A 27,070-nucleotide genomic window follows, 5' to 3' on the forward strand; every position below is an offset into this window, starting at 1 on the left:
CTTGAAATAATTTGAGTTCAATTGGATTCTTTGTAAAATTGTCAATTTTTATTGTAGATGTAAATTTTGAGACTTCAATGTCAAAATTGATTAAATAAATAGGGAATCAAATTCACTTAATTTATTGGCTATTGTTGTGCCAATCATTAGACGAAACATTAGCTGACAAATTGCCATAAAGTAGATGTTTTAAATCATTTCAGCCTTTTACAACTTTAAACTCAATTTAGTCGTAATCAAGATTTAATTTGACTGAAAAATTTAAAAGAGGCTGAGAGATTGAAAGGCTAATCAATTGAACTGTATTCACTTTTATAATTCTGGACATGTTGGACATGGTTGAGACCAAATTTGTGAGCTTGATGGCTTATCAGGATCCCTTTCATTTTTGCTGATTAAATTGTAATTACTTTTTGCTTTATTTTCATCATTAATCTTGTCTTTAATTAATAATTCAGGATCATTGGGAATGTTTTTTTGTTGCTGTTGCTTTTGTTTTGCGCTCTCAGATTGATTAACATTAGCATCATCATTATCCTCATCATCCTCACCATTATCATCATTAACATTTGTATTAAAATTATTACTTTTCATCATTATTTCTTCAACCGCCTCTTTCTTACCTTCCTCCGTCTTCCCTCTATCATCACCAACATAATCTAAACCAAATTCACTTTGATTATCATCATCTTGATGATTCATGGACTCATCATCTTCAACCTCATCATCGGAATCAACTGTTACATTAAAATCTTCACTCGCTGATGAAGGCATAATGAAAGGTGAATAACCACCAATTAGAGGATAAATTTGAGATGAACGCATTAAAAGGTCTTGAGCTTTTGGAGTTCGCATTCGCTGAGAATCAAAACCTATGGAGATCATATCATCAGTTAATTGTTGAATTTGCTGTTGATAACTATTAACATTGTTATTACTTTTTTTATTATTCTTCAATCCTTTTGATTTATTTTTCTTTTGTTTACGTTTTTTAACCTTATCAGCTTCAGGCTCAATCCATGTTAATCGAGGGTAATCAACTGGTTTAAGCTCTCTCGGTGTTTCGGTAATCAACTCTAGAGGTTCATCAAAAGCAAAGCCCATTTTTTGTTTAGATATTGGTTTTGGCGTTGAAAAGCGAACTGGTCTTTGATCTCTTCCTGAATGCCTCAAATTTGGTTCGACTGGTTGATTGAAATTATTTGTAATCTGCTTTGATTTTTGTTTTCCTTGATCCCATGAAGATGATTTTCCAGGATTGCTTTTCAATAAATTGTCAACCTCATGCTGATACCAAGGCAATGTAATCGGTGTTGTCTGAAAATTTTGAGCATTATTTCTGTGGTTATTACCATTCCAAGAATTCATTTCATTTGTCATTTTACTATTGGAAGTGAGGCCATTTTTAAACTGATTCAACATTGGCTCTGAATCTTTTCCAGGTTGAGATAAAAATAAATTATCGGGCGATTCTCGACCAAAGCTAGGATCAACGGTATAACTGTTTGACATTTTCTTGCCTCTTGTTATGTCTTGAATGGATGTTGGATAGTTGCGAATTTTATTCGCTTTTGAATCTGAACCAGAGTTTGGTGATGTCAATTTTTTAGGCCCATTTAATGAACCAATAAGTATTTCGGTATGAGGTGGACTAACTGGATGCGATGTTAATGGATCTTCAAAAGAGATTCCATTTTGACGATGTTTCTTTCCAATTTCTGTATAATCTTGAAAACCGAAAAAGTTTTGCTTCTGATTGTTACTTCCATCGTTTTGTTTCTGATTATTTAACAGTTTAAAAGGGTCAGCTGTATGTGGATTTTGTTCGCCATTTGGAGTTTCAATCAGTCCAGGAATAGAGATTAAAGTTGGATTACCAAATGAAATATCATCAAAGTCATTTTCATTGGGCATGTAAAGGCCATCGTGGAAACCATCAAAGAAATTTAATGGATTACTAATTCCAAGAGAAGAATGAATAGATGGATTTTCATTACCATGTCCAGAATTGCTAGCTAAAGGCGATGCTGGAAACATAATCTGCTCTTGAATTGACATCGGAGATCTAAAGATATTACGATCAGCTTGTTTTAAATTGTTTGCTTGATATCCTTGCTGTTGTTGTAACACTTGATTTTGTAATTTATCTTGTTGCAGTTTTAATTTTGCCTTTTTCTTGGCTTTGGCCTTTAATTTCTTTTGAGCTGCCAATCTTCGTTTCGATTGTTCATCTTCCGACTTACTAGCGCTTTTACTTTGATCTCCTTTATTATTGGTGAACTCTTTAGATTCGGATAGAGTTGAAATTGGTGTAGTTGAGGATGAAACTTTATTCTTGTCACCATTTTTAAAGTTACTCTGGTCAACACTCTTTCCATCTCTAACATTTTGCTTTTTACCAATTGTTTCTTCGTCTCTTTTTTCAGATGTAACCTTGCGAGTCATTCCTTTAAATGAATACTTTTTACCTTTACTTGGTCTATTAGATCCTTTAGTGTTATTTAAACTCACTAAGTTGACTGTCTTAGGGCCTGTTGATGGAGGTGAAGCTTGAAGTTTTAATGCCTCTGGCGGAGGTGGCAGTAATACGGAATGAGTATGCTGTAAATGATGTTGCTGGTGGTGATGAGGAATAGAGTGAGGAGAAAGATGAAGCTGAGGTTGAGAAAATTGATATTGATGTGGATTTTGATGTGGATGTTGATGAGGATGAGGAGGCAAAGTTTGCATCGGCTGTAACTGATGTAGAGGTTGACGATGATTGTGAGGCGAAAGTTGAACTTTATCCTCAGGTCCATCCAATTCTGTTTCATAATCAGCTGGTTCAAGTAAAAATTTGGGTAAATTGCTAAATAAATTTTTCTGGTTTGTTTGCTTGTTTTCATTTTCCTTCACTTCAAGTTGCATTTTATCATTATCGGTATTATGATTGGCTGACAATGGTTCAATATGCCTAATCTTTGGATCACCCAATGAGCTTCTGATGTAAGAACTTGGAGTTTTTCCTCTTATTGCGTTTCCTCGCTCATATCGTTGAAATGTTTGTTGGCCTTTACCACGTTCCCTTACTGATCTGACTTTATCATGAACAGCTCCTAAAAATCAATAAAAAATGAAATAACCATTAACATCAGTAATCACTATTGTGGATAAATTTGCATCCATTAGAGCAACAAAGAACGTCAGGTTAATGAATTACCTCTTTGAACAATCTCCAGTTCAGTAGTTATTTTGTAACCCTTTTCTCTCCAACCTTTGAGTCTTTTAAGCAATAAATCATGTAAAGATTGAAAGTCCATCCCATTATATTTATCATTATCATTATTTTGGTCCTCCGGTGATACTACAGTTATTGGTTGTCGATTAGCTTTTTTAGGAGCAACAGTAGTCAGCCTGACTAGTGCAGGGCGATCATTCATAACTGGAAATTGATTAGGTTCAGGCTGTTCTCCTTCTGTCTTTTGATTATCATCATTGGCAAATATTTTTTCTAAAAACAAAAGGTAGTGAATATCGGAATTAGTACAACGTTGTTACTTTTATGTTTAATCCTAATACAAGAAATTACCTCGTTCAAAAAATTCAATCTGAGTCTTTTCACGGAGAGCTTTCTCTTTGGCACCTTTTTTATCATGCTGGCTCTCATCTCCTGATTTGCTGATGGTCCTTTTAGCTTCCAATCCTTTTTCGGAGGCAAATTGTTTCCTAACAGCTCCAAGTAGTTTGCGACTAGCTTCAATTTCCTCTTCATCACTTGGATCCATTGTTGAAGAAACGCCTAATTTAGGAATATACTGACCAGATGAGGAACTTGGCTGTTGGCTCAACTGTTCAGATCTAGTTTTACCAGATGCTTGATCTTCATCTTTTTTCAGTATTTTGATCACTTTCTTTTTCTTTCCATCACCAAAAAATTCTTCCGTCAGGATTTGAGGTTCTATAGGGAGTATTGAAAAAGGGTTAATGTTTAGTAAACAAAAAGATCAACTGTTAAAAATTTGCGACGCAATAAAATTGAAACACATGCTTTACTCAATATTATCACAATTAATTAAAAAACAATTGAAAATAAAATATTTAATTACTATTCAATCTATTCAATTAACAAAAAAAAAACACAATCAAAACACTAGCAACTAGCATTGAAGCAAATAAATTTAATACACAGCTGATTAAGATTTATACAATAGGATTAACTTATGGTTTGCTTGCAAAAAGGCAAAAACTAATTGGATTTCTTATAATTAATTAACAGTTAAACTTGAATTTCCTAATTTTGTGTCTAATTGTCGTTTAGTCTCAAATTTTGAACAACCATGTTAATTGCTAATTAAATAAAAAGCTGACAATCTTCAATACAAAATCTATGGATTTGTGATAAAATTTATTGAAGCCACATGTTTATTTTGTTTTGTTTTCATAAAATTGGTCAATCTTTACCTTGGACATTTGGACTTTTATAAAGTGTTACTTTGTAACCGAATGTTTTCTTGACAACATTGGGTTCATTGGATTCACCTTCAGTTTCACCTTTGACATCAGTTTCTTCATCTTGTTCCTTGACATCGTCTTGCCGTCTCTCCATATGATCACCTTGGTTCACATAATATCTTGGTCGTAAAGATCTTAGGTCAACTTGGTCTTCTGTTGGTTCATTTAATGAAGATAGATCAACAAGGTAAGCTTGAGTTTGTTTATTAGCTTCTAGAGAAGAGGTATCTTCGTAAGGAACCGTTAATGGAACCAAATTTATTGTTTGACTTGACAGAGATCCAATTTTGGTGAAATGTTGTTGGTAAAATTTCTGATTATGCCCATGACGTTTAAAGCGTGAATTTTCCGATCTATTGCTGTTCAACAACTGTTGCTGTAATTTCAATTCATATTCCTGTTGATTGACAAATGGTTCAACATTGTTTCCCGCGTAGTAACGTTTACTTGGAAAGTGGACAATGTTTCGTTTAGGTTTGGTTCGACTTTCAATAATTTTTGTTGATTTACTGAACATTCCATCATCACCCAGTTTAGGATAGATGACATCTCGAAGAAGATCATTTTCCAATAATTTACGAGTTACTTGCAGGATATCTGCACAAAGACGTGAAGAATCACTGGAAGTTGAAGGTTTATTAGTCCGCCAAGGACTGCCAAGTGTGTTATATCCAACAATCTGGTCAACATTGAAAGCAAAGGTAACAATAAACAACACAATATCCACTTTGACTGTCAACAAATTTGTAATCTTGAATGTTTCCATAAATTTGTTTTTCTGGTTCAACACCTTTTCTTACAACGTTTTATTTTATTTCCTTTCAGGTGGATTCACAAAAGGAAGACAATGGTCATGAATGTAAAGATGGTCAACTCGGTTATCAAAAACCACAACAAGATAATATCGTTACTTGATTTGAATGAGTTGCAAAGCAGATCCAACTGAAATCATGATCAATCAAATGACCTTTTTTGATCAACATGACATTAACACCAAATGAACAACACTAAAGATATAATCAGATGACTGATGATAGACGAGATGTCATTGATCGTCTTTAATTTTAGAGAAAGGTGAGATTAAATTTTAATCTTGGCCGACAATCAATTGATGATGAAGATCAAGTCAACTGAGTGAAAGTAAATTCACCCAAATTTGGCTATGTAATGGATATACTTTTATTGCCAGAATACTTGCCCAGCTATTGGATAATACTCATACTCTCACTGAATTTCATTGAATCTCATCATCAATGAACATCTCAATCTATCTTGAAATGATCACTTCTATTAAATCTTAATCTAATTTGATCCATTTAGACCAATTAAAAGTCTTTTGTTGATGGTACCTTAGCAGTTGAATGGTTTTCTCGGTCATCGATATTCAACCTTACAGTCTCTGATTACTTTCCAATGTATTGATTGGTTCGTGATTATGGAAACGTGCTGGCAACTTTAATGGACACGGATGGTTAATTGATTCACCTTGATTTGTATCTATTAATCAAGGTGGATACAGAAATGGAAACAAAAGAAGACTCAAAATTCGTGTTTAAATGCAATTAACAGTTATTTCATCAATGTTTATTACTTTGCTGTTAAGCCATCAGTTTAAACTAAAATGACAATAAATCCGCTCAACTCCTTATGTATCTAATTATGGTTTACACTTGATTATAATCAAAATGTTGATTTAACCATAATTATCTTTAAACCAATTCCTGTTCCTTTTACAAACGCAGTTCCAGATTTTAAATGATTTCCAGTCATACAAACGATTTACAACATTTAAGATTCAATAATGAAGATCCAACAGAGTTCAAATCTTACCTCGCTTTTAACCATTTATTTATTATTTCAATTGACAATTTTACAAACACTTAAATGTGTGTTAATCATGCTGTAATAATTTGATTAATCATCAAAATCTCAGTATGAAAGATTTCAATAAATAAACAAGCAACCAATACACATTTATGTGTAGAAAGGGTCATTCATCATCACACAAACCAGATTGCCGTTCATTTTACCACTTACATTATTTTGAATCTCCACTAAACTGGTGATAATATTATATTTTTAAATATTGATTAGGTTAAATGCATTAATCTTATTACCTGGAATGAAATTAAATCAATTTTCTGCTCTCTACTTTCCCAAGAAATCAAAATTAATTCAAAGTCTGACTTATTTAACACTATTTTATAATCTTTTCACATGTTAAACGATTACAGTCACACAAATTTATATTAAGCAAAGGCTTAAAAGCAACTCGACTAACATGATTTCCACGAGTATTTAAGCTTAGTTAATCAGTAAATTGACAATTTAAAATCAAGTCCATCTAAAATTAACCAATAAAGCAATCTTAAGCTTCAGTCTAGGTTTTGAAAAACACAATTTGACTAAGATTTCCGCTCAATTTGAATTCAATTGTCAACCAAAGTAGCAATAAGAGTCAGGGTAAGTTAATGAATTCAAAATGGTATAAAATTGATTTAAGGTTTGTGGTTTCACCTGAAGACGAAAAATTAGCTAAATTATTGTTATTTGTTGAATTATAGATAGATTATTGTTGTGTAAAAAGGTAAACAAGTCAACAGATCAAAACCAATCTGATCAAGTTAACTTCAAAAATCATCTTTGATATTAAAGAGTCCTAAGAAACAGTGAGATTGAATTCAAATGTGAAAAACGGTTTTTAGCAAGGATATTAAAAATAGGTTTATAAAGTAAAAGATTGTACCTTTTGATTAATTTGAACAGTAGACTAAATTTGGTGAATTAAATATGTTTAATAAGGCCGAAGATTGAAAATAATATTTATCGGTTAAGCAATTTTCTGAAGAACTTCATTTCATGTTCATTCCCACTATTTCTTAGGGACTCTTTATATTTGGAATTGATTCACTTTTAAATGTTTCAAGTTGATTGAAATATTTTTTGCCCACTTGTTGTTACCTGAAAAATAGATATAACTGAAGTATCTTTTTTTGGCAACTCATTTTGGTTAACCTTGTGATCTGTATTGGTTATAACGTTAGATATAAATGGACTGAAATCAAGTTTCAATTGAACCTGAACAAAAGACTGAAATCAAGATGAATTGAAGATGACAGTTGATGCCGTTAATTTGACTCAATACAATTGATATTTGTTTAGTTTAACAAATGAAAACAGTGACAAAAGCGATTAAATTATCAATAATAATTTAGTGTTGATCATGTTTGAAAATCACATGCAGAGATCATTTCATCAATGATGGATTTAAGGTTCATCTGACAGGGATACAATATGATTATGAAATTAAGGCCTTTTTTTGATTGTTGTTCCAATGGGATGGTCAGTAAAGGTCATCAAAATAATTCTAACCAATGAGTTAACTTTTAATTGAAAAGATGGATGAAGGGAAAAGCTTTCATTTGGATTGATGTTGATGAGCAAAGATGATTGATGAATCTATTAATCAGGTTTTTCTCTCTCATTTTTACTTTTGGGGTTAACTTATAATAATAGAGAATCAGTTAGTTTTTAAGAATTAATTTAATAAAAACTCAACAGGAAAGTTGTTTTCTTGGAAGTCAAGTTAAGAGAAGAAAACAAAATTAAGAAGATAGGAAAGATTGAAAATGATCATCAGGTTAAAGATAAACTTTACCTGATGAGGACTACTACAACGGAGATTAAAATTGATTATTACAGACAATATTGTTGGAATTACAATTTATTTTTTGATTTGATAAAAAGAACGACAATTATTTAATCAACTAGCACCGTGAGTTTCAAGTTTTGCAATCAATTGATCAAGCCAAGGTTAAAAAGGGTATAAAAGGTAGACACACACAGATAGATCCACATGGATCTGGAGTGGGCAGACATATCAGGATGAAGTTTGAGGGTTGAAAGATCATGAAGCTGAGTGGCTGTGAGATGAAACAATATTGAAAGCAAAGTGGAAATTGATTCCAAAATGTTGATAACTGGTATCGATTTTTGCTTCCTTTCCTTGGGATCAAGTACAAACTTGGGATTGTCAAAAATGCTTACAATGCATGGACAGTAAAAATGCTGATAATTATGGAAGTAGCGAGTTGAATATTGGATAAAAAAGCGCATAGTAAAGGAGGAAGATAAAGTTGACTGGTAAGAAAAAGAGGAAATAGGAAGCTTACAGTTGAAAGAAATAGCTGAAGCAATAGAAAAATGTAGAAATTGTATAAAGAAGGAAAGAGATTCAAACATGCAGTGAAGATAAAACAATCTTCAAATTGATCAATAAAATTTTATATATTTTTGTATGATAAAAAACTCTGAGTCTTGAGGGGAGTTGTCGTGTGTTTAGTGATGAATATTTAAAATCATTGTTGTTGTTTGTTGTTGTTTCGTTTAGCGTTGAATATATAATCATTATAGAAATTTTGGGTTTCTTTTAATGCTTTTGTGGCGTTTTTTTGTTTCCTATTATATTTTATTTTCTTGGAGAGCGGTTTTTAATCGCATTGTGCGCACCATAAAAGTAATCGTATTGTTACGTTTTTGCATCCTTTTCATTTGCTTTAAGATACGGTGGGTAAGGCTGATGCTTCGGTGGTATTGGTTGCAGATTTGTCAGCAGCCTCAGATTCCCTATTTACTCCATTCTCGTTGCTTTCTTTACCTAAAGTTTAAAATGAAAAGAAGATAGAAACAGGAAGAATTATTAGAATTGTAACAATTATAAAAATTATAGGAATTATAAAGGAGAATAAAAGAAATAGAAGCATGAAGTTGACGATAAGAAGCGCGCATTGAGTGACAACGCCCGAGAGTATAGAATCTCAGGTTTAAATTTACATCTTGTTCAAGAGAGGTAACTTAAAATTTGATTCAACTCAAGGGTAACCAACCTTCATTTTCATCGATTTTTTCAGGCTCCCTGGCTTTCTTGGATTTCTTGGGCTTTTTAACTGCTCCCATTTCAATCAGACTATGACCACTATCAACTATAGTCTTGACATATTCTGTTGGAGTAATGCCCAAAACTTCGGTCATCTAAAACAAGTTGAATAAATGAATAGAAGAGAAAAGGTGAGTTAATAGAAGAATAAGAGAGAAAGAACAAGAAATGATTTAGAATGGGTAAAAAATAATCAAATTAGCGTTAGTAAAAGATGAATAAAGAAAATGATTTTTGCGTGAAATAATGATAATAATGAGAGAATGAAATGCTTACTCTTTTAGTATCATATTTAAAGTCTCGGCTGAGTCGAGGAAGGACAAGTTTGTAAGTTTTGTCCATGAAACTAGACATCCAGACAAAGAAATTGGGTGCAACAACAGTTGGTATTGAGTATCCAAGAGGTTTAAATTCCTTATGCAATACCATGGCGATGTCTTTCATCCAAACAGAATCAGTGACAATTATGTGTCGATGTCCGGCAGCCTCAGGAGCCGTGAGTGCCTTAATATGAGCTTGAGAAACATCACGAACATCGCAAATTGGTAGGCACAGTTTGGCCACGGCTGGAGTAGCTCGGTCCAAGAGTCGGCGAACCAAATCCAAACTGGTTGGTACAACTTTACTGTAAAGAGGACCCAAAACGAGGCCCGGGTTTATGGCTACTAATTCAAATTTCTTTTCCTCTGGAGGGGGTAACAAAAAAAGAAAGAAAGATAAGAATCATAAGTTAAAGAGTGAAAAATGAATTACAGAAAGTGAGTGAGACACAAATCATTCCAGACTATAACCTTGATAGAACCACAGAGATTTTAAAGATCAATGATCTCTCTCTCATTGCTTGTGTTTTCTGTCTCTCTTTTTCTCTCACTTTTTCACATGTATCTATTTCTTTGAAAACATTTTCTCGTGGATGAAAATGACTAGCAAGACAGATAAAAAGGCGTGATTAGAGTAAACTTGAACCCATTGCATGCTTTACTGTACTTTAAATGGCCAGTTTAAAGGGTCATTAAATGACAGGCTTGGATAAAATAGAGAGAAATTAGATGGATAAATCATAAAGTTGATTGGCTAATGCTGATAGATCAGAGGTAAATCATGAAAAAACATAAGGTTCTTTTTTTTATTTAACTGAAAGAATTTGATTTGTTGAAATGTCTTTTTTTGCCTTATTGATATTGAATGCTTACCAGGTAACTCTTTAACGAAATCCCAAGCAGCTTTTTCAGCCAAAACTTTACTTTTGGCGTAAACATCAAGATGCGGGTCTTCAATGTTTGTCCAATCTTCTTCAGTAAAAGCTTTATCCTCTTCGTGCTCCTTGGGAGGAGGAATGGATGGATCTATTGGGTTGAAGTTTCCATTTTGTTAAAATAAACATCAGGTAATGTTTTGTCAGATTGAGAGATGAGTTTGCAGTGGTAAAAAGGTTGAGTAGTAATTTAATTTATCGATGAAAAGGTGGAGAGAGAGAAAAAAAAGTACAAAATTTGTATTAACAAAAGTGAAATGATTGCAAATGGGAAGAAAGGAGGGAAATGATTGAAAGGGATTATGTTAGGTGAAACTGGTTAAGGGTTATTTGAAAATCAATGAAGTTTTGTTTACCATAAACAGCAACAATTGAGCTTGTTAAGACAACCCGTTTAACTCCGCCAACCTCAGCACAAGCTTTGAGTACATTAAGGGTACCGTCGACTGCAGGTTTAATTAGTTCATCGGGATCCGATGGAATGGTCAATGGGAAAGGCGATGCAACATGGATAACGTATTTACATCCCTTAACAGCACTAAGGATATGAAGAGGCAAAAGGAAAGTTGAGAAAAGAAGAGAAAAAAAAAACAGAAAAAAATGAAAAAATTAGATTTGAATACAACTCAATTATATGGTGGTATAAAGGGTATTAACCAGAAAAGTTAACAAGATCATTAATTAATTGGGAGACAAAATATTGTAGGTAGTTGGTATATTATTGTTATTCAGATAAATTTGATGTTTCAAGTAACTGCTAATTTTAAATGGTAATAAGAATTGAATAGGAAATTATGGATAAAAAACAGGCAAAGCCATGCAAGAATAAAAAGAAATGTTCCTTTTTGTTTGATAATAACAATAATTCAGAAAGGCAATCAAGAACAAAGAACCATCAAAAAGATGATAACCCAAGCCCAATCAATTTAACCTTGTTGTTATAAATTATCATCATTATTGAAATTATTATATTTAGAGAATTTTTTCTTCTAAAAAAGCTCAGGGGCAGAATACTGAATAATGATAATAATAAGAAAAAAAACAAGAAGCTGACAATGATGATATTAATATACAGTGTAACCAGAATTAGATGTAGCGGAATATTTAAGAGGAAATAACAATTATGGTTGACAGGCAATGAATCATTGAGTGAAAAATGCAAAACCTTGATCAAGAAAAATGATAGAGAAGATGAAAAAATAGGAAAAGATCATTTTGATTTGGTTAAATGATAAAAAAAAGCGTCAACCTTGATTCCCTTTTATTTGTTGTGATGTATTAGCTTGTTTTGATTGTAATTCAATAATGGAAATTGTAATTATTGGTGTTCAATAGGAAATGGTTCATGAGTTTAGCTAGTACAACACATTTCCCTATTTGTGGAAAACAATAATTCAAAGTAAATTGAAAACATGGACCGACCCGATAATAAATTAATGATTACTTCCTTATAAAATCATGTATTTGTTGATAATTGGGATGATGATGTGTCAACAGGAATCACTTGCAAATGTTCATGGGAAAGACTGTCTTCAAGTAGCCCCTCTCTTTCAAATGTCTGTCAAATTTTTAATTTTCATCATTTTATATCAAATGAATATCAACTTTGTTGTTGAAGATGATGTTGATGATGTATATTAAGGTTTCGTAAGATAACCCCTTTAAGTAAATCTCATCATTTAACTAATGAGCAGTCAAAAAACTATTTTTCGCTCTCAGAATACAAGATTTTTCAGCCTTCAAAAGTATCATTAGCATCATCATTTAGCTGTAAAATTAAATCTAAATTGATCAAGTCCCGTTAACAAATGAAAGATTTTGCAAAATGTCTTATTTTTATTGCTAACTTCCCACTCACCTCATCATCATCATCATCATCATCATCATCGACAACAAAACCGTCTTCTTTCTTCATCTCCCACAATTTTCAATTGTACGCTTTTTTCATTTACAGCATGACAGCCTTCACTTTGGACCTTAAAGCTATTTGAAAGTCAAATACCGTGTAAGTTTATCCTATCATGACAAGCAAGATAATACAGTTTTTAAAGCTTTCATCAAGTCTTTTCATTATCATCATCGCAACTCTTTTTGCAGCTCAGAAAAGTAAGAATTGAGAAGTGAGATGATGTGAAAGAGAGAGAAGGAGAAGAATGATTTTTGAGTCTTTCTTCTCCTTTTTACTTGCTATTTTGATATTTTATAAAATCCTCATCCACCAAGATCCTGATTGAAATTAAGATTTCATGCTTGTTGATTTTCTTATTCGAAACACTTCAATATAAAATTAATAACAAAAGATGCCAAACAAGGAGTGAAGTTTCACATTGTGCAAACTATCTTTTTCTTGGAATATTTACAATCAATCGAGACATTTGATCTTAATAGTTTAGCAAAGTTACATTTTGACTTTAAACAGAGCTCGATGAGGCAATTTTGATTTAAATAATGATTAGTCTAATTATTGCCTCTCGTTTTTCTTCTCAAACTTGTTTACTGAGAAGACTCTGTGGACTTGAAATCATGTAAAACTAACAAGACACGAGACAGATAAAAGGGAGTGATCAGGGGAGACTTGAGCACGTTGCATGTTTTACTGTACTTTAAGATGGGCAGGTTAGGGGGTCATTTAATGTCAAGCAAGGAAAAAGAGAATATTGAAGAGAAAAAGAAAGATGGAAAAGTAAAAAGGTCAAGGAAGATAGTAAAGATGGTAGAAAGAGAAGAAAAAAGAAGCAAAAAAGAGGATAAAATATTGAAAGACAGAAAGAGACAGAGAGAGAGACACACATAGAAAGAGACAGAGAGAGAGAGATAGATGGATGATTTAAATGATGAAAAAGAGACTTACTCTTTCCATGTTTCCTCCTTGAGAAGATCACTCTCAACCAATTCAAGATTTTTATCAGCATTGGTCAACTTTCGAAGTGGTTCAGTTTTCTCTTCATTGGTAAGACTGCGAACAGTTCCACGAACTTTAAAACCCTCCTCAAGCAATTGCTTGATGACACTCGTTGCAACATATCCAGATGCACCGGTTACAAGAATTAAATCTCCAGAATTCATGGTAAAATCCGAATTAGAGAAGACACAGAAAAAAATAAAAAAATTAACCAATAACTTCCAATATGCGATAACAAAAGGTAATTGATAATGGGTTACAGTAGAAACACACAGACACTTAAAACGCCAGTCAGTTGACAGTCAAATTGGACAAAAAAATGGTAACAAACCTAAAATTGAGATTATGATGACTAACTGGAAGGGGCAGAAAGAGAGAGAGAGAGAGAGAGTCTTCTGTCTGTCTTCCCGGGAAGCAACCGAAACCCCTCTCTGCGCAGTCTGCAAGTTAAACCCAAGTTATTCAGACTGGTTGAGGTTTTGCGCATTAAAAACCAACCTCGCCGGTTAATATTGACTCACTTTCAACCCCCTTTTGACCTTTTATCACACTGTTTTCATTTCACTGTTACGCCATCTGCTAAAATATTTTAACCTTAAGTCCCTCTCTTACATTGATTTTGGCATTGATTACAATTTATTGATTACTTTTGACCAGATATTTCAAGTTTTGCCACTAATTACTAACCAACTACTCAAACATCAATTAACATTTAATCGTAGGAATTGATTGAGTTTTTTAATTTGATTGTGATGCTTGGAAACTAAAAAAGATAACAATTTTTATAATTGTTTTCAAACCTGTCAACGTTGTTGTTTGGGTAACTCTGGTTAACCCATTGATTGTTTTCTGGATCCTTTTGTTTAATCTGTTTTCTTTCATTTTATACTTTGAATTAATACGAATCATTATTGTCAAAAGTGAAACTATTGTTTAATTTAATTTTAAGACAGTTCAAGTTTTTTTTTATATTTTAAGATTTTCTTTTACCTTGCATTTTTTTTCGATTTGGTTAAAGGTTTATTTTTAAGGTAAGAAAAAAAACATTTGTATTAAGATCTAATGATAATTAAATGAGTTGAGCTCTTTTTTTGTGTGTGCATGTTTGGTTGACTGAATCATTGTTGCTTTCCAGTTTGTTATTCAGGTGTTAGTCATTGATTTTTAGATGATAATGTAATTGTTGCAACAAGTTATCCGGTTTTAATAGATAATATTGATCCATTTTTAGACTATTAAATCCATTGTTAAACATTGATATTGCATGTAGCAAGAAAAGGGTTAAATTTCCCAGATTTTTGTTTTCCAATTGATTTTTGCGTGTCAATAATTATTAGCCAAACAATTGCCTATGATTTGATTTCAAATCAATAATACATTTCACATGGTTAGATTGAGATGTCAATGAACTTAAACAATTAAACTCCATTATTATGTATCATAATGGTTGTTGGATCGACGGTAAAATGAAATAATCAATACGAGCAAGTTGATTATTGCAATGAATAACTGGCTTTGATTGAAGATTAACTTGATTGTTCCAAAATTTTAATCTATTTTAGGACTTGTTGACCGACTATTTCATGTTACTTGACCAACGACAGTGAATGGTTGACATGAGAAACATCACATTCTGGTGATTATTGCACTGAGTCAATGGATCCGGATCTCTTGAATTTAGGTGAAACAATTCATTGATCAAGCTTCTCCTCGACAAATGATACGAGCTAATGAATTCAAATTGTTATCTTTGATGGCCAGTCGACAGAGTTGTACAATCTTGGTTTTTGAAGGACCAACTGTAAAAATAGAAAGGAAAAAAAGGACAAAATTAATTGAGTGAAAATGAAATGGAAATGGCAAAGTTAACTGCTATTATGGAAACAAAACAGTACGAAGTAAATCAAACTGTCACCCAACATCAATTAATGGCACTGATAGCTAAGAAATGGCCATTCAGTAGGAATCAATAAATCTTGAATTGTAAATAATAAGTCTCAAAGGTGGCCAGTTGAACCTCAATTCGGGTGAAAATTGTTGTAAGATTTGAATCGAAATGGATATCAGTTGAGAAAATGGAAACAATTGTTGTTGCAACTACATTTGAGTAATCTTAATCATAATTATCTTCTGTTTCATGTTGATTCATTCATCTATCAACAACAAAAAACAGGATAATGTGTCTAGAGGCCAAGGTTAACTCATACTCAATGGGACGCATTTTTCAACTATTGGCAAATTACTGTGTAATGATCAATCAAATCTCTAATTAGCGAGTGACAAGCTTTGCTAGATTACTATTAATAGACTGTGATGAGAGGATGATAGAAGATGGAATGATGATGATGACAGGCTAAATATTTATCAAATAATTCATTGATTTGATTCATTCATTTGATTACAGTTATATAATCTGAGAGCTAAAAATGGATTGTAAAGTATTGATCGGTTAAAACCAGTCATTACTAACCTCTCAAGTTGGCCGCTTTTTGGATAATAACATTTATTTGTTTCAAACTATCAACCAGATCTTGATGGTTGTGACTTCGAATCTGATACTCATGAATTAGTTCACGATTGAGTACATTTAAATCCATATACAGTTGTTTAACCATTTTCCTGTAAACATGAAAGGTTAAATGAAACAAAAAAAGAGGTAAAACGGAAAGAAAGCAAAAATTTGAAACAAAAGGTAAATTAAAATTGAATATAAGTGTGAATTAAACATTGATTAAAGTAAAAACAAAAGTACCATTCTCTCAATAAACGGGCATCTTCTGAACGCACAACCAATGAACGTACAGCAACTGAATTTTCAGCAATGTCAGCATCGATTGAAGCTCTTACTGATTGCATTTCTTCCACTTTTGTTATCAATTTTTTCAAATTTTCGATTTCTCCAGGAAAATCAACAGTTGAGCTGAGGTCAGGCAAGTTGAGATATTCAACTGCAAGGGATTGAACAACTTGACCCGCAATCTCCATAGAGTTGGTTCGAATAGTGAAACTTCCCGATTTACCATCCATTTCAAAGATGAGCAGCTTATTGTCACGAAGAGAGATAAAGGTTACATCTAAATTTTCGAGATATTCAAATTCTTCGACCAGTAAAAAATTTCGATTCAGCCAAAGGCAAATCTGTGGAAGATGAAATATGAATCAATTTTAAATATTAAAAGTAGTCATTTGATTAGTTTTGGGTTACTTTGGGTCGATGCATGACATCCATATTTTTATGTTACATTAGTCAAATGTTTACTGTTAATCTTACCCGACTGACTTTTTCACCTAAATTAAAATTAACCCATCCTTTAGGTTTACTTGATTCTGGGAAATTGGTGTTCTTCCGTAATGCATACATTGAAAAACGAGGTAGATGTCGACTCAACTCGAACACATGGAAATGATAACTTCCTTTATAACCTACAATTGATTTAATATGTAAATCAATTGGCATATCTTTTGGAGGCCTTAAGGGAATATTTAGTGTACCAGAAACTTCAGATTCAGGAGGATGGACAACATGACTTTCTCCTTTGAATATTCCTTCAGCAAAAATAACCACCATTCTTATGATTGTTTCATTAGTTGTTTGAAGAGTCAGGTCAACGGAAGGCTTTAAGATGTGGTAAAAGAGTGAAAAGATGAAAATTGGTTATTTTAGGTTGTGATGAAAATATAACTATTAGTTGATATATAACTGAGTTCACTCATTGAAAATTGAGAGTAAATCAAAAGTTGATCAACCGTAAGATTTTTCAATTACCTTACTATCTTCAATGTTGAGGATCAAAGCTGATTTCAATTGGGTGTCCGCAGGAATGGCTCCATAATGATCGTCTTCAGTCGAGGCTTTACCATGAATTAGTGGTTCTGTTGATGAACTGAATTGCACATTGGATTCATAGTTTCTAAGCTCGAGGAGTAAATTTTGCTTTCGTTTCATTAAATCTCTTATAGTTTCTTGTTCATATGTTATATCTAAGACGGGTTGAGGTCTTTCGGTTCCTGAATTGGTTTGATATCCTTTGATTTCTCCTGATACACTGATAACAACCAATTCAACTACACCATCGAGATTGTAATCAGCTGTCATTATTGCCGCAATGGAAGAGTTGAGATTATCTTTGAAAATTACTTCACCGGTCTCCATGTTACGAGCATCTATTTTACCACTTGACCATCCAGTGATTAACTCTGGTCGTCCATCATTATTAACATCAAACCCAAGAATACAAATTGCCTGATTTTTGGACTTTATCCGCCAAAGACGTTCTTTCTTGGAATAGACTCCAACTGTACCATTAACTAGTGCATAAGCAAAACAGTCTCCAATCAGAGGACAAACGCATTTAATCGAATCTGTTTCTGACATTTCCAGAAATATTGACTCTTCTTTGAAAACGCGAATATCATAATCTTCAGAACCAACAATCAACTGGTTGAAAAATAAACCATAAATCAACAATTTAGACAAGTGAAGAGTAAAAAGGTAAAATGAAAATGAAAAATCTAAATGAGATTCACCGCAGTAAATCATTCGGTACTTACCTCATTCTGTTGGTCACCATCAATATCCCAAAGAGCTAAAGTTGTTATATTGTCCCCAGTAACTGTCCAATAACAGTCATTACCAACGGCATCAAACCCTTGGATAGCACAATTACCACCAGCTATAGCCAAAGGACTTTCAATTGATCCAATCTTTCCGACAACGAGAGCATTCGCTCCATCAGGAATCTATGGATGTAAACAAACATTGCTTTATAAAAATGCCAACAATAGTTTCTACGAAAATAATTGGCTGAAAAGGATTTCAAAACAAAAGATTGATGGTCTCACCTCACGATAAAAGATATCAACATTGTTCATTACATCATAGGTAAGTATACTGATAGGTGTTCCTAGAACCAGAACATCTGCCTCTGAATCTGTTTTAAGGCAGCCAACAGTAAGTGATCGAATTGTTTGGTTAACATTGAGAAAAGTAACATCAGTTCCTGCTGAAGGTTGACTCCAACGTCTTTCACTTGTTTGCTGAGATCGACGAAGAGGATTATGAAGAAGAACCTAGACAAAAAAAGAAAAAATAGGAAAAATTGAATTAAAAATTAAAGGTTTGTAAGGAGAAACATTATACGCTTTGATCCGGTACTTTGTCTTACCTTATCACTAGTTGTTACCGCCACAATACATGGGTTGATCCCATCAAATTTACCAACTGCAACTTGGCCTGGTTGAATTTTTTCATTAAGATTAATTGTAAACACAGTCTTCAACATATCGATGATATGGTAATTTATTTATTGCCAGTTCTCGTTTGTTAACGAAAACAAATCCTAATTATCTAAGGTTTATTTTTGTTAGGAGAACTGGTTGCTAGGTTAATTAACCGACATTGTTTTGCTTGTTTTGAAACCAAAACAGCATAGAGATATTTTTCAAAGATTACTTGGACTTTTCCCATTCTTTTTTCAAATCTTTTATTTAAGTGAATTAATTAATCATCTATTTACCTATTTTTGTGTAATTTATTATAACATTATCAAGCATCAATTGAAATTTGAAATAAGGAAACAACATTTTACATAATGGTAAGTAACGTTTATTTTTAGCGTTTTATTTTCTTTGCTTCTTGCTGAGTAAATTTACAAGACAAGGTTTTTTTCGCCTGTTAAATAGATGCAATTTTAATTGATCTTATCTTACTTTGACAATTTCCATCAACAGCCAACCGTTAATAATGACTCAGGACAGCCTGGGGAACAGCATGAAGAGGCAATACTGGAAATGGCTCCTGTAAAGAGATTATGTGTCATTACATGTTATTGTAAGGAAGGGTGAAAACGGTGTAACTATAAATTAATTTGAACAAACTCTCATTCACTTACTTCTTTCTCTTATCCAATTCATCAAGCTATTTGGATTGTATGATCGTTTGTACAATGAACAAATGCGTGAACGAGCTGATTGTAGCTCCTTGATGGTACAAACTCGGATCAAATTTTCTTCATGTGATGGACAAATTAAGCTGAGAAACAATATGACGAGTTGAATCACGACAAAGGAAACATTTAATTTGATGACCATCTTGATGTTTCACGACGGATAACAGGAAAACAATGATGATGAAGATTATCAAAATTACACAATAATCAGATTATGAATCGTGAATGAACTGAATGGTAAAACTAATTGAAACTAAAATGAGATTTAAATGGATCTTAAAAGTGTATTTATAGTTTCTCAGTGATTTAATAGGCGCAGGGTGGTTGATAATGATTAATTTTAGTCAAATTATTATGAACAAGGCCCCAAGTTCATTGTCAAGGGAAAGATGTGTTAAGGTTAATCGTAGGAATCACCAAAAAAATAGAAACAAAGTAGCACTAATGAAATAAGATAAATTGGTTCCCGTATAACTTCTGGTGATAGACAATTTATCATGAAATGTATAATTAATAACACAGTCATTTGAATCTTTGAACAATTATAGCTACATTCTCTTCTTTCTTCTTTTGCAAATTTCTTGCTGAATTTCTAAAGATCAAATGAACAAGCATCAAGTTAAAAATTTACTTGGGAAAAATACAACATAATTTATCTCTAAATGCTCATTTACGGTTCTTTTTTCTCATCATCATGTTAGCCAGGAAACACATACTCCCGTATTGTAGGCATTAGGGTAAGATACAATCATTAATTTTACATAATAGAGTTGATATTTGGAAAAGAGTGTAACAATCAATGGATAAAAAAAACCGTCTAACATGTGTTAGTGTAAAAAAGTCAAGATACATGATAAATTGGACAAAAAGATTTTATTCTGTATTTGAATCGGGCATATTAATTACATCGCTTTTTCGTCAAGATGTATTATTTAAGTTATAATCCAAATTTCAATCAAAAATCAGTGGAAGTATGGAAAGATGTTCAGGTTGTTCGTTAAATCATTTGATATTTTTGCCAAAATTGTATCAATCGTGAAGCTTCTCTTATACCAGATGAAAGAGCTCCATGGGCAGTTGAGAAAAATTTATCATCTGTAGCTTCACCGGCAAATAATATTAAAGGCCAATCAACTCGACATTTTGTTTTTTCATTTTCAAGTTGATATGAAACGGTGAGAGGTTTTGTCAATTCATCTATCGAAACATTCAGCTTGGCAAAGGCAACTGTCCGATTGGAATAAGCTCCTCGAACATATTTATTTGAATACCAAGATGTTCGAATAATTTTGATTGGTTTAGGTATTTCTCTATGGACAATTGAAGGTAGGAAACGTGTTAATAAAGAATGGAAAACTCGAAGTAATGTTTCATCGCTTTCCTTTTCAATCAATTCAGCTCCTTTTCCACCAATCCAACCAACCAAAACATTAGGTTGACCAGCAACAGTATCTATTCCAGAGATGTCATAGACCCATGGTGGATATTGATCAGAGTAGTTTGCTTTTTCCTCTTCCAACCAAACCATTTGGAATCCAAGATCACAGGGTTGCCAAAAAGATTCATCAAAAACAAGGTAAATTTTATTCACAGTTCCAAAACCCATAGTTTGGATAATAAGGCGCTTTTGCAAAGGAAGTTTCGGTTCGAAAAATGAATCCATGTTATGTTTTAAGAAACCAATTGAGCTTGTGATAATAACATGATTTGCATAAACAGTTGATCCATCTCCAAGAGTCAGGCTGGCTTTATTTTCCAATGTTGGATGATATTTAACTTGCTTTACAGGACAATTGATTTTGATGATTACCTCAGGAATAGATTCTAGTAGTGATTCTATGAAAGATGAATAGCTGGATTTGAAGTTATTGAGCGGAACACCTTCACATGTTCGATAGAGTGAATAAGATATTATGGACAGCTGATCCAGAGATGTACATGAATTATCTATTTTTTCAAATTTCATAAACCAGTTGAAAATGCCTTGAACAAGTTCACCATCTTGAGGAGATTTGAATTTTTTGCTTTCCATCCATTTTTTAAACCGAGTCTTGAAAATTTCTCCGACTGAAACATTATTTAAATTTTTCTCTTCATCAACATTATTCCTGAGATAGTCGAGTTTGTAATCACCATTGGAGAGAGACATTTTAATTGTATCTAAAAACATGATCACTTGATTAACCAGGCTCGGGTCAATTTTATGGCCATTTTGGGTACAAAAATATCCAACACCTTCGCTTGCTTCAGTTGAGGCAATCAAGCCTTGTTCGGAGGCCATTTCAAATAATACATTATCTTCTTGTCCATGTATCCATTGAGCTCCCAATTCAAGGTAGTTGTCATCTGAAAGATAAAATATGAATAATGAATAAAAGCAAATACTGTTACAAAACTTAAATTAATAAAAGCAAGATGAGTGAGGTAGGTAAGAATTGAGTAAAGGATTACGAGGAAATACACAAAATTAGATAGCTACCATGTTTTAATGACTTAATCCTTCCACCAATGTAATCTTGAGCTTCGTAAATGGTGACACGATTGAAACCAGCTTTAACCAATGTTAAAGCTGCACCTAAACCAGCAATACCAGCTCCAACTATTGCCACTTGCATGTTATTTCAGTAAATAAGGGTTAAGACTGAGCAAACTGTGAGAAAGGATCAACAGGAAAACAGACTGAATGTCTACCAATTTCTGTATGAATTTAAAACTAGTGTTGATAGTAATGATTACCAAATCCAAGGTTAGCACAGATCATTGTTTCCGTAATATTGAAAAACGAGGCAATCACGTTGCTGACAACAGAATATTTGAATGAATTCTAATGCGTATCATTTTAATTGGAACACAGTTTCTCCTCAATTTCCGACAGAGACACAGAATTGCGGTGGTGAATACATCAGTCGTAAAAAATGAAGGTCAACATTAGATCATCGATCCAAACAATAAATTTGTACTGACACGGGTTGGAAGTGAACAAAGTGAATACAAGCAAACCAACTCAAAGTGGTTCAAATTGATAGAAACAAAATTTTTCTTAGCAAAAAGTTTAAATAAAATACAAAATTAAAGGTAGATGATTAGTTAATCTACATTAAAAAATGAATTGATTGTTAAATAATTGCACACTGAATTAAATTCAGTGAATTTAAAAAAGGTGAATTTCAAGTAGATATTATCGATATCGATGATACTTTATCGATACTTCAAAGCACGATATTTATCGATATTTAGCTCGTCCATTGAAACTAATGTTATTTTTTCGATATTTTGGCCTAATCTCAATATCGATATCTGAAAAAATCGCTCATCGCTAATTTAAAATTAGTAATTTGAATCAAATCATTGGAAGGCATTGTAATCAAAATAAACCAATGACTTTCCACGAAATAAGGCACCAGAATGAATATTTTTTTGAGCCGAATTGCCTTTCACGATTAAGCTTAAATTAATTGTTTGAACGTAAAATTGAAAATTAAAATTTAGTAAGGCTTTAACATCTAATATAGACGTTATTTTAACTAATTTTGTTGATACATTTCACAGTATTAATAATTTGTAATCCAATCTTAATAAATGAGTTTCTCTCAAGTCAATGCTATGGAAAATTATGGAATAGTGAAAGCAAAGGAATGCTAATTAAGTGCATTATAATATTGAATAAAATATCATAATGTAATATGAACTTGAATTAGAAGTCTTTCTATCACTTGACAAACAGAACATTGTGATAAATTGATCAATGATATTGATCAAATTGCAAATGATTCACATCAGTTTCTAATTTTGCACTGATAGATGCGATAAATCAGCTCAACAATAAAACCATATCGTTTTGAATTAAGATATAATTATGGTCTCACAATTTTTATTGACTTCTTTTTTTATATTGGAAACACTAACTTGGTCTTGGAGCCGGTAATTATCAACACAGAAACATAATTTTAGTTTTTTAGTTGACTAAATAGGAACCAAATCGTAGAAATTGTATAAAATAGGAGAAAATCATTAACCATTCAGCCATCTTTTACAACTTTCCAGGTAAAACTTCAAAAAGGTCAGTCTTTTGATCTTTTCCATTTTCTTTTGCAAGGTTGTTGGAACATAAAAATATTGAATTTCCAATTTTTTCAACAGGATTTAACATTGTGTGATTAACTGATTGTTTTCATGATATAGATTTTCTCTTTGTAGTTGGCTCTTTCTTGAACGTCGAAAAAAAAGTTGAGACTTGTGTAAATAACAAATACAAAATCTATAAATATGCAGCGAAAAGACATCTCAGCCACTTAATTTTGCTTTGAATGAGTGTCTTTACATTGATTTAGTTGAATCGATTTTTCTTTTTGAAATTTCTTTTAGCCCCATTTTGTTCCGTTTCCAGGTGACCATAGTTGTTAAAAATTAGGCTGATTGATTGGAAATCAATCTTACAGCCATTATTAGCATTTCTCTTTGTATGAAGTGAAGTGGTTACGGTTGTTTGATTCTTTTTCCTTCGAGACTTGGGTGTATAAGAAAAACAAAGGCTTTTGAGGTTTTTTGTTAGCATTCATGGCGATTTTCTTGTTTTTGTTTACTGTTTAATGATGAAGAAATGTTATGGCGATGATGATAGCGGTGATGAGTGATGAACCATTTTGTAGAATATGAACGCTTTTTATCAACTTTGATTAATCAAGGGGCGCTGTTTTCAATTATGCTCACTTTCATAGTTAAGTAAAACAATGATCTAAAGATTATAGCAACATCAGCGATAAATAAGATGATATACAATACAATTAAACTTTTAAAATCTGAGAAATACTTGAGAGTTCCAAGCGTCACTCCAAGAGCAATGGCAAAGAAAATAATTGAAATAACCAGATAAACTAAGCCTTTGAAACGAGCAAATTCAGGTCCAACAGAAGACAGTTTACGGCAATGAGGGCATCGAGCCAAAGAGTTGCTTAGTGTGTTGAAAAGAAAAGATTCATAACAATGGCCACAAGTGACTCTACACATTTCAGGCAAAGGACCTGAGCTCGTAACATTATCCATTCGTTCACCGCCTTCATTGAGAGCAGAAGGAATTTGATTACCAGCATTAGAACGATTCTCTAAATTCAAATTTATAATCCTTAAACAATTGCGACGAGGACAGGCGATCCTTTGTGCTGGTGCTTTGCAAACAAGTAAACAATTGCATGGACATCTAACATATTTTTTCCCGGCAGGAGCAGGTTTGATTGGCTAAAGAAATGAAATGAAAAAAAGTACAAATCATTAGAAAATGTGAAAATTGAAGTAGATAACGTTATCAGTTTGATAGACATAATCAAGAGCTGGTACGTTGAAAGTTGAGTAAACTCAAAAATGCGACAGTGAAAAGAAAATGCGTTGCATGTTAGATGATTATTCACTGACAATTTTTAGGAAGGGGATGTAAAATGAGTGAGCAAAAATTCAAAAATGGTGGAAAATTTCCTTACTGTTGCTTCGTTACATTGTTCACATTTAACGACATGCTGTTCTCGCTTTTCAGTTACATCTATCATAGCTCCGCAAACTTTACAAGCAATTGCCAAACGTCCGCCTGACATGGATAAAGTTGGTTCATAGGCTGGTGGTCCATCTGAAGTGTAGCTTGAATCAGCTGGACGAACATATACCTCTGACTTGGGCGGTTTCCATCTATCTCCATTGCTTCCATTAGTTGTTTCGACGCCTCCAACAGCTCCTAAATAAATGAAAATGTGTAAGATGAAAATATATGATTTCAATACAGAAATATGTAAATATAATAAGTGAAACTTACCTAGTAAAGGTTGATTTTCATCTGTAGAGTTATGTGATGACATTTTATCTTATGCAAGATTTTTTCTAAGCTTAAGGAAATTTGTGTTGAGAATACAAGTGATGGTTATGGCAATGTTGGTGACAGTTGAATATGCCAGTCAAATGGCTTAGCAAGAAAAAAATAAGAGTAAGATGGCCAAATCTGATGATATCATATCAGGAAGAATAGAACATGGTGATGAATATAAATCCAGTATTGTATCGAAGAATCTGTAGGGAAAATAGTTTTAAAATGATACTGTTAATGATATAGTGTTACTTGTAGATTAATATGAGTGAGAAAACAAACGAACAAGTGAAGTTCTTATTAACAAAGAAAGCATGAAGATCCTTACAGTTAGAGTCAAGATGCAATATTAAGAACTAAATAAATAACTACAATCACATAATAAGATAAAGATTAAAAAAGAACTAATATTATGACCATCATGATTCAATGATAGCAGGATAAACTAAATTATCGTATGAAGTACAAAAAAAGATCATCCGTCAACAAGTGGGAGTTGACAAAATCTTCAAGTCATTATTAAATAATTTCTCCAATGAAAATTGGCAGAAGACGAAATTATCATAACAAGGCAATAGATTAATAGATAGATAAATGCAAAGATTAAACAATTGTTTAAGATTTTCAGTAGTAGGATTAACAAAAAAATACTGAGTGACTCAAACTAATTTTAAATGCAAAGCTGTCCATTTGCTTACCAACCTATCTTTGCTTTCAATTCTTGTTGCTAAGGCCATAGAGAAAGGGAAGCTAACGGATCATTAAAAGGAAAAGGTAATTTACATATAAGATGAGTTACAATTATAGTGACAATGTCCCTTGGATAAACCACAGATCAAGAACTTGAAATGAAATTAACACTGATAACAAACAAATAAGTGAGGGAGACATTTAAAAGCAAAATATGATTAGAAAGATAAAGATGAGAGGATAAGTTGTGATAGTGTAGTTGGATGGAAAGTCTTGAGTGAAAGAAGAGGTTAACAAAAGGTTTTTAAAATCAACACAAAGTAACAGTCTAACATGATGATTAATGAAATGACGACTGTAACAAATACTGCAATAACTCAATAATGATTTAGAATGATTAAAAGGTGAATAATGAGAAGAAAGAAAAAGAAGGAAATCAAGTGAATACAGAAAAGCAGACATGGACTTCAAGTAGCCTTAAGTAACAAGAAAGAAATGAGGCTATCTTTAAGCTGATTTCAAGTTGATGAATTATCAAACAAATTGGTGATCAACACCGAATGAGGATCAAAATCAAATCAACACATGACTGTAGATTTGATTGAACTCAGAGATGGAACGATTTAGGTTCATTTTGAGATATTGAAAGATGAAAAACAAAAACATTAGAATGTAAAAAGCAAAAAAACTAGACTTGGTAACAGAAATATAGTCACATTGGAAAGGTAATACCCAGGTTAATACAGAAATTGACTTACCAAGAGATGAGATGTAAATTGAAATAAAAAGAAAAATAATTAATTAACAATTATAATACAAATAAATGAAAAAACAACAAATAACAATTGAACTACTCTGTAATGCAACTTTATAAGCAACAAAGGCTATTCTGTTACACAAGTGAACGTAGAGTGAGTCAATGAGTAAAGGTGGGAGCAAACAGCAGAGAGAAAGAAGGGGAGAAACAACAGGGAAGAGATAAGAAGTGAATTTTAAACGA

The 27,070-nt window shown here is 32.5% G+C and overlaps 5 protein-coding genes and 2 long non-coding RNA genes across 11 annotated transcripts; 1 reads left to right on the plus strand and 6 right to left on the minus strand.

Moving 5' to 3' along the window:
* Window positions 1–86: 86 nt before the first annotated feature.
* Window positions 87–5,333, minus strand: LOC107360022 (uncharacterized). 2 transcript variants are annotated; one of them, XM_089267512.1, is made up of 5 exons: window positions 4,441–5,333; window positions 3,569–3,937; window positions 3,200–3,490; window positions 939–3,095; window positions 87–872 (listed from the first exon to the last, which is right to left on the minus strand). In XM_089267512.1, exons 1-5 carry the CDS (start codon window positions 5,255–5,257, stop codon window positions 313–315), a joined length of 4,194 nt encoding a protein of 1,397 aa, XP_089123638.1. In that variant the 5' UTR covers window positions 5,258–5,333; the 3' UTR covers window positions 87–312. The 2 variants fall into 2 exon arrangements, with proteins under 2 accessions (XP_089123638.1, XP_015782122.2); XM_015926636.3 differs by having other exon boundaries at window positions 87–3,095; window positions 4,441–5,332.
* Window positions 5,334–8,197: 2,864 nt separating this feature from the next.
* On the minus strand, window positions 8,198–13,929 carry LOC107359620 (uncharacterized). Its single transcript, XM_015926130.3, has 6 exons — window positions 13,534–13,929; window positions 11,039–11,220; window positions 10,621–10,773; window positions 9,704–10,113; window positions 9,378–9,522; window positions 8,198–9,148 (listed from the first exon to the last, which is right to left on the minus strand). The coding sequence occupies exons 1-6, from the start codon at window positions 13,746–13,748 to the stop codon at window positions 9,048–9,050; spliced, it is 1,206 nt and encodes a 401-aa protein (XP_015781616.1). The 5' UTR covers window positions 13,749–13,929; the 3' UTR covers window positions 8,198–9,047.
* Window positions 13,930–14,478: 549 nt separating this feature from the next.
* LOC112538609 (uncharacterized) lies at window positions 14,479–20,136 on the plus strand. The gene is made up of 4 exons (XR_003081831.2): window positions 14,479–14,615; window positions 15,147–19,178; window positions 19,315–19,414; window positions 19,502–20,136. It is a non-coding gene; the product is annotated as an uncharacterized LOC112538609 (long non-coding RNA).
* On the minus strand, window positions 14,493–18,882 carry LOC107359617 (BBSome complex member BBS2-like). The gene is made up of 8 exons (XM_015926127.3): window positions 18,750–18,882; window positions 18,427–18,654; window positions 18,136–18,324; window positions 17,351–18,022; window positions 16,856–17,200; window positions 16,337–16,722; window positions 16,055–16,203; window positions 14,493–15,383 (listed from the first exon to the last, which is right to left on the minus strand). Exons 1-8 carry the CDS (start codon window positions 18,864–18,866, stop codon window positions 15,283–15,285), a joined length of 2,187 nt encoding a protein of 728 aa, XP_015781613.1. The 5' UTR covers window positions 18,867–18,882; the 3' UTR covers window positions 14,493–15,282.
* Window positions 19,167–19,616, minus strand: LOC149093890 (uncharacterized). The gene is made up of 2 exons (XR_016198676.1): window positions 19,476–19,616; window positions 19,167–19,381 (listed from the first exon to the last, which is right to left on the minus strand). It is a non-coding gene; the product is annotated as an uncharacterized LOC149093890 (long non-coding RNA).
* A 250-nt stretch (window positions 20,137–20,386) lies between the features above and the next one.
* LOC107359618 (spermine oxidase) lies at window positions 20,387–22,351 on the minus strand. Its single transcript, XM_015926128.3, has 2 exons — window positions 22,012–22,351; window positions 20,387–21,878 (listed from the first exon to the last, which is right to left on the minus strand). The coding sequence occupies exons 1-2, from the start codon at window positions 22,145–22,147 to the stop codon at window positions 20,530–20,532; spliced, it is 1,485 nt and encodes a 494-aa protein (XP_015781614.1). The 5' UTR covers window positions 22,148–22,351; the 3' UTR covers window positions 20,387–20,529.
* Window positions 22,352–23,375: 1,024 nt separating this feature from the next.
* Window positions 23,376–26,951, minus strand: LOC107359622 (type 2 phosphatidylinositol 4,5-bisphosphate 4-phosphatase). 4 transcript variants are annotated; one of them, XM_015926132.3, is made up of 4 exons: window positions 26,829–26,951; window positions 25,333–25,583; window positions 25,007–25,254; window positions 23,376–24,767 (listed from the first exon to the last, which is right to left on the minus strand). In XM_015926132.3, the coding sequence occupies exons 2-4, from the start codon at window positions 25,373–25,375 to the stop codon at window positions 24,213–24,215; spliced, it is 846 nt and encodes a 281-aa protein (XP_015781618.1). In that variant the 5' UTR covers window positions 25,376–25,583; window positions 26,829–26,951; the 3' UTR covers window positions 23,376–24,212. The 4 variants fall into 4 exon arrangements, with proteins under 4 accessions (XP_015781618.1, XP_015781620.1, XP_015781621.1 ...); XM_015926134.3 differs by having other exon boundaries at window positions 26,083–26,951; XM_015926135.3 differs by lacking the exon at window positions 26,829–26,951 and adding an exon at window positions 26,079–26,733.
* Between the last annotated feature and the right edge of the window lie 119 nt (window positions 26,952–27,070).

Source organism: Tetranychus urticae, chromosome 2, assembly GCF_039701765.1.
Source record: "Tetranychus urticae isolate SD_2017Ah chromosome 2, NJAU_TeUrti_SD_1.0, whole genome shotgun sequence".
NCBI lineage: Eukaryota > Metazoa > Arthropoda > Arachnida > Trombidiformes > Tetranychidae > Tetranychus > Tetranychus urticae.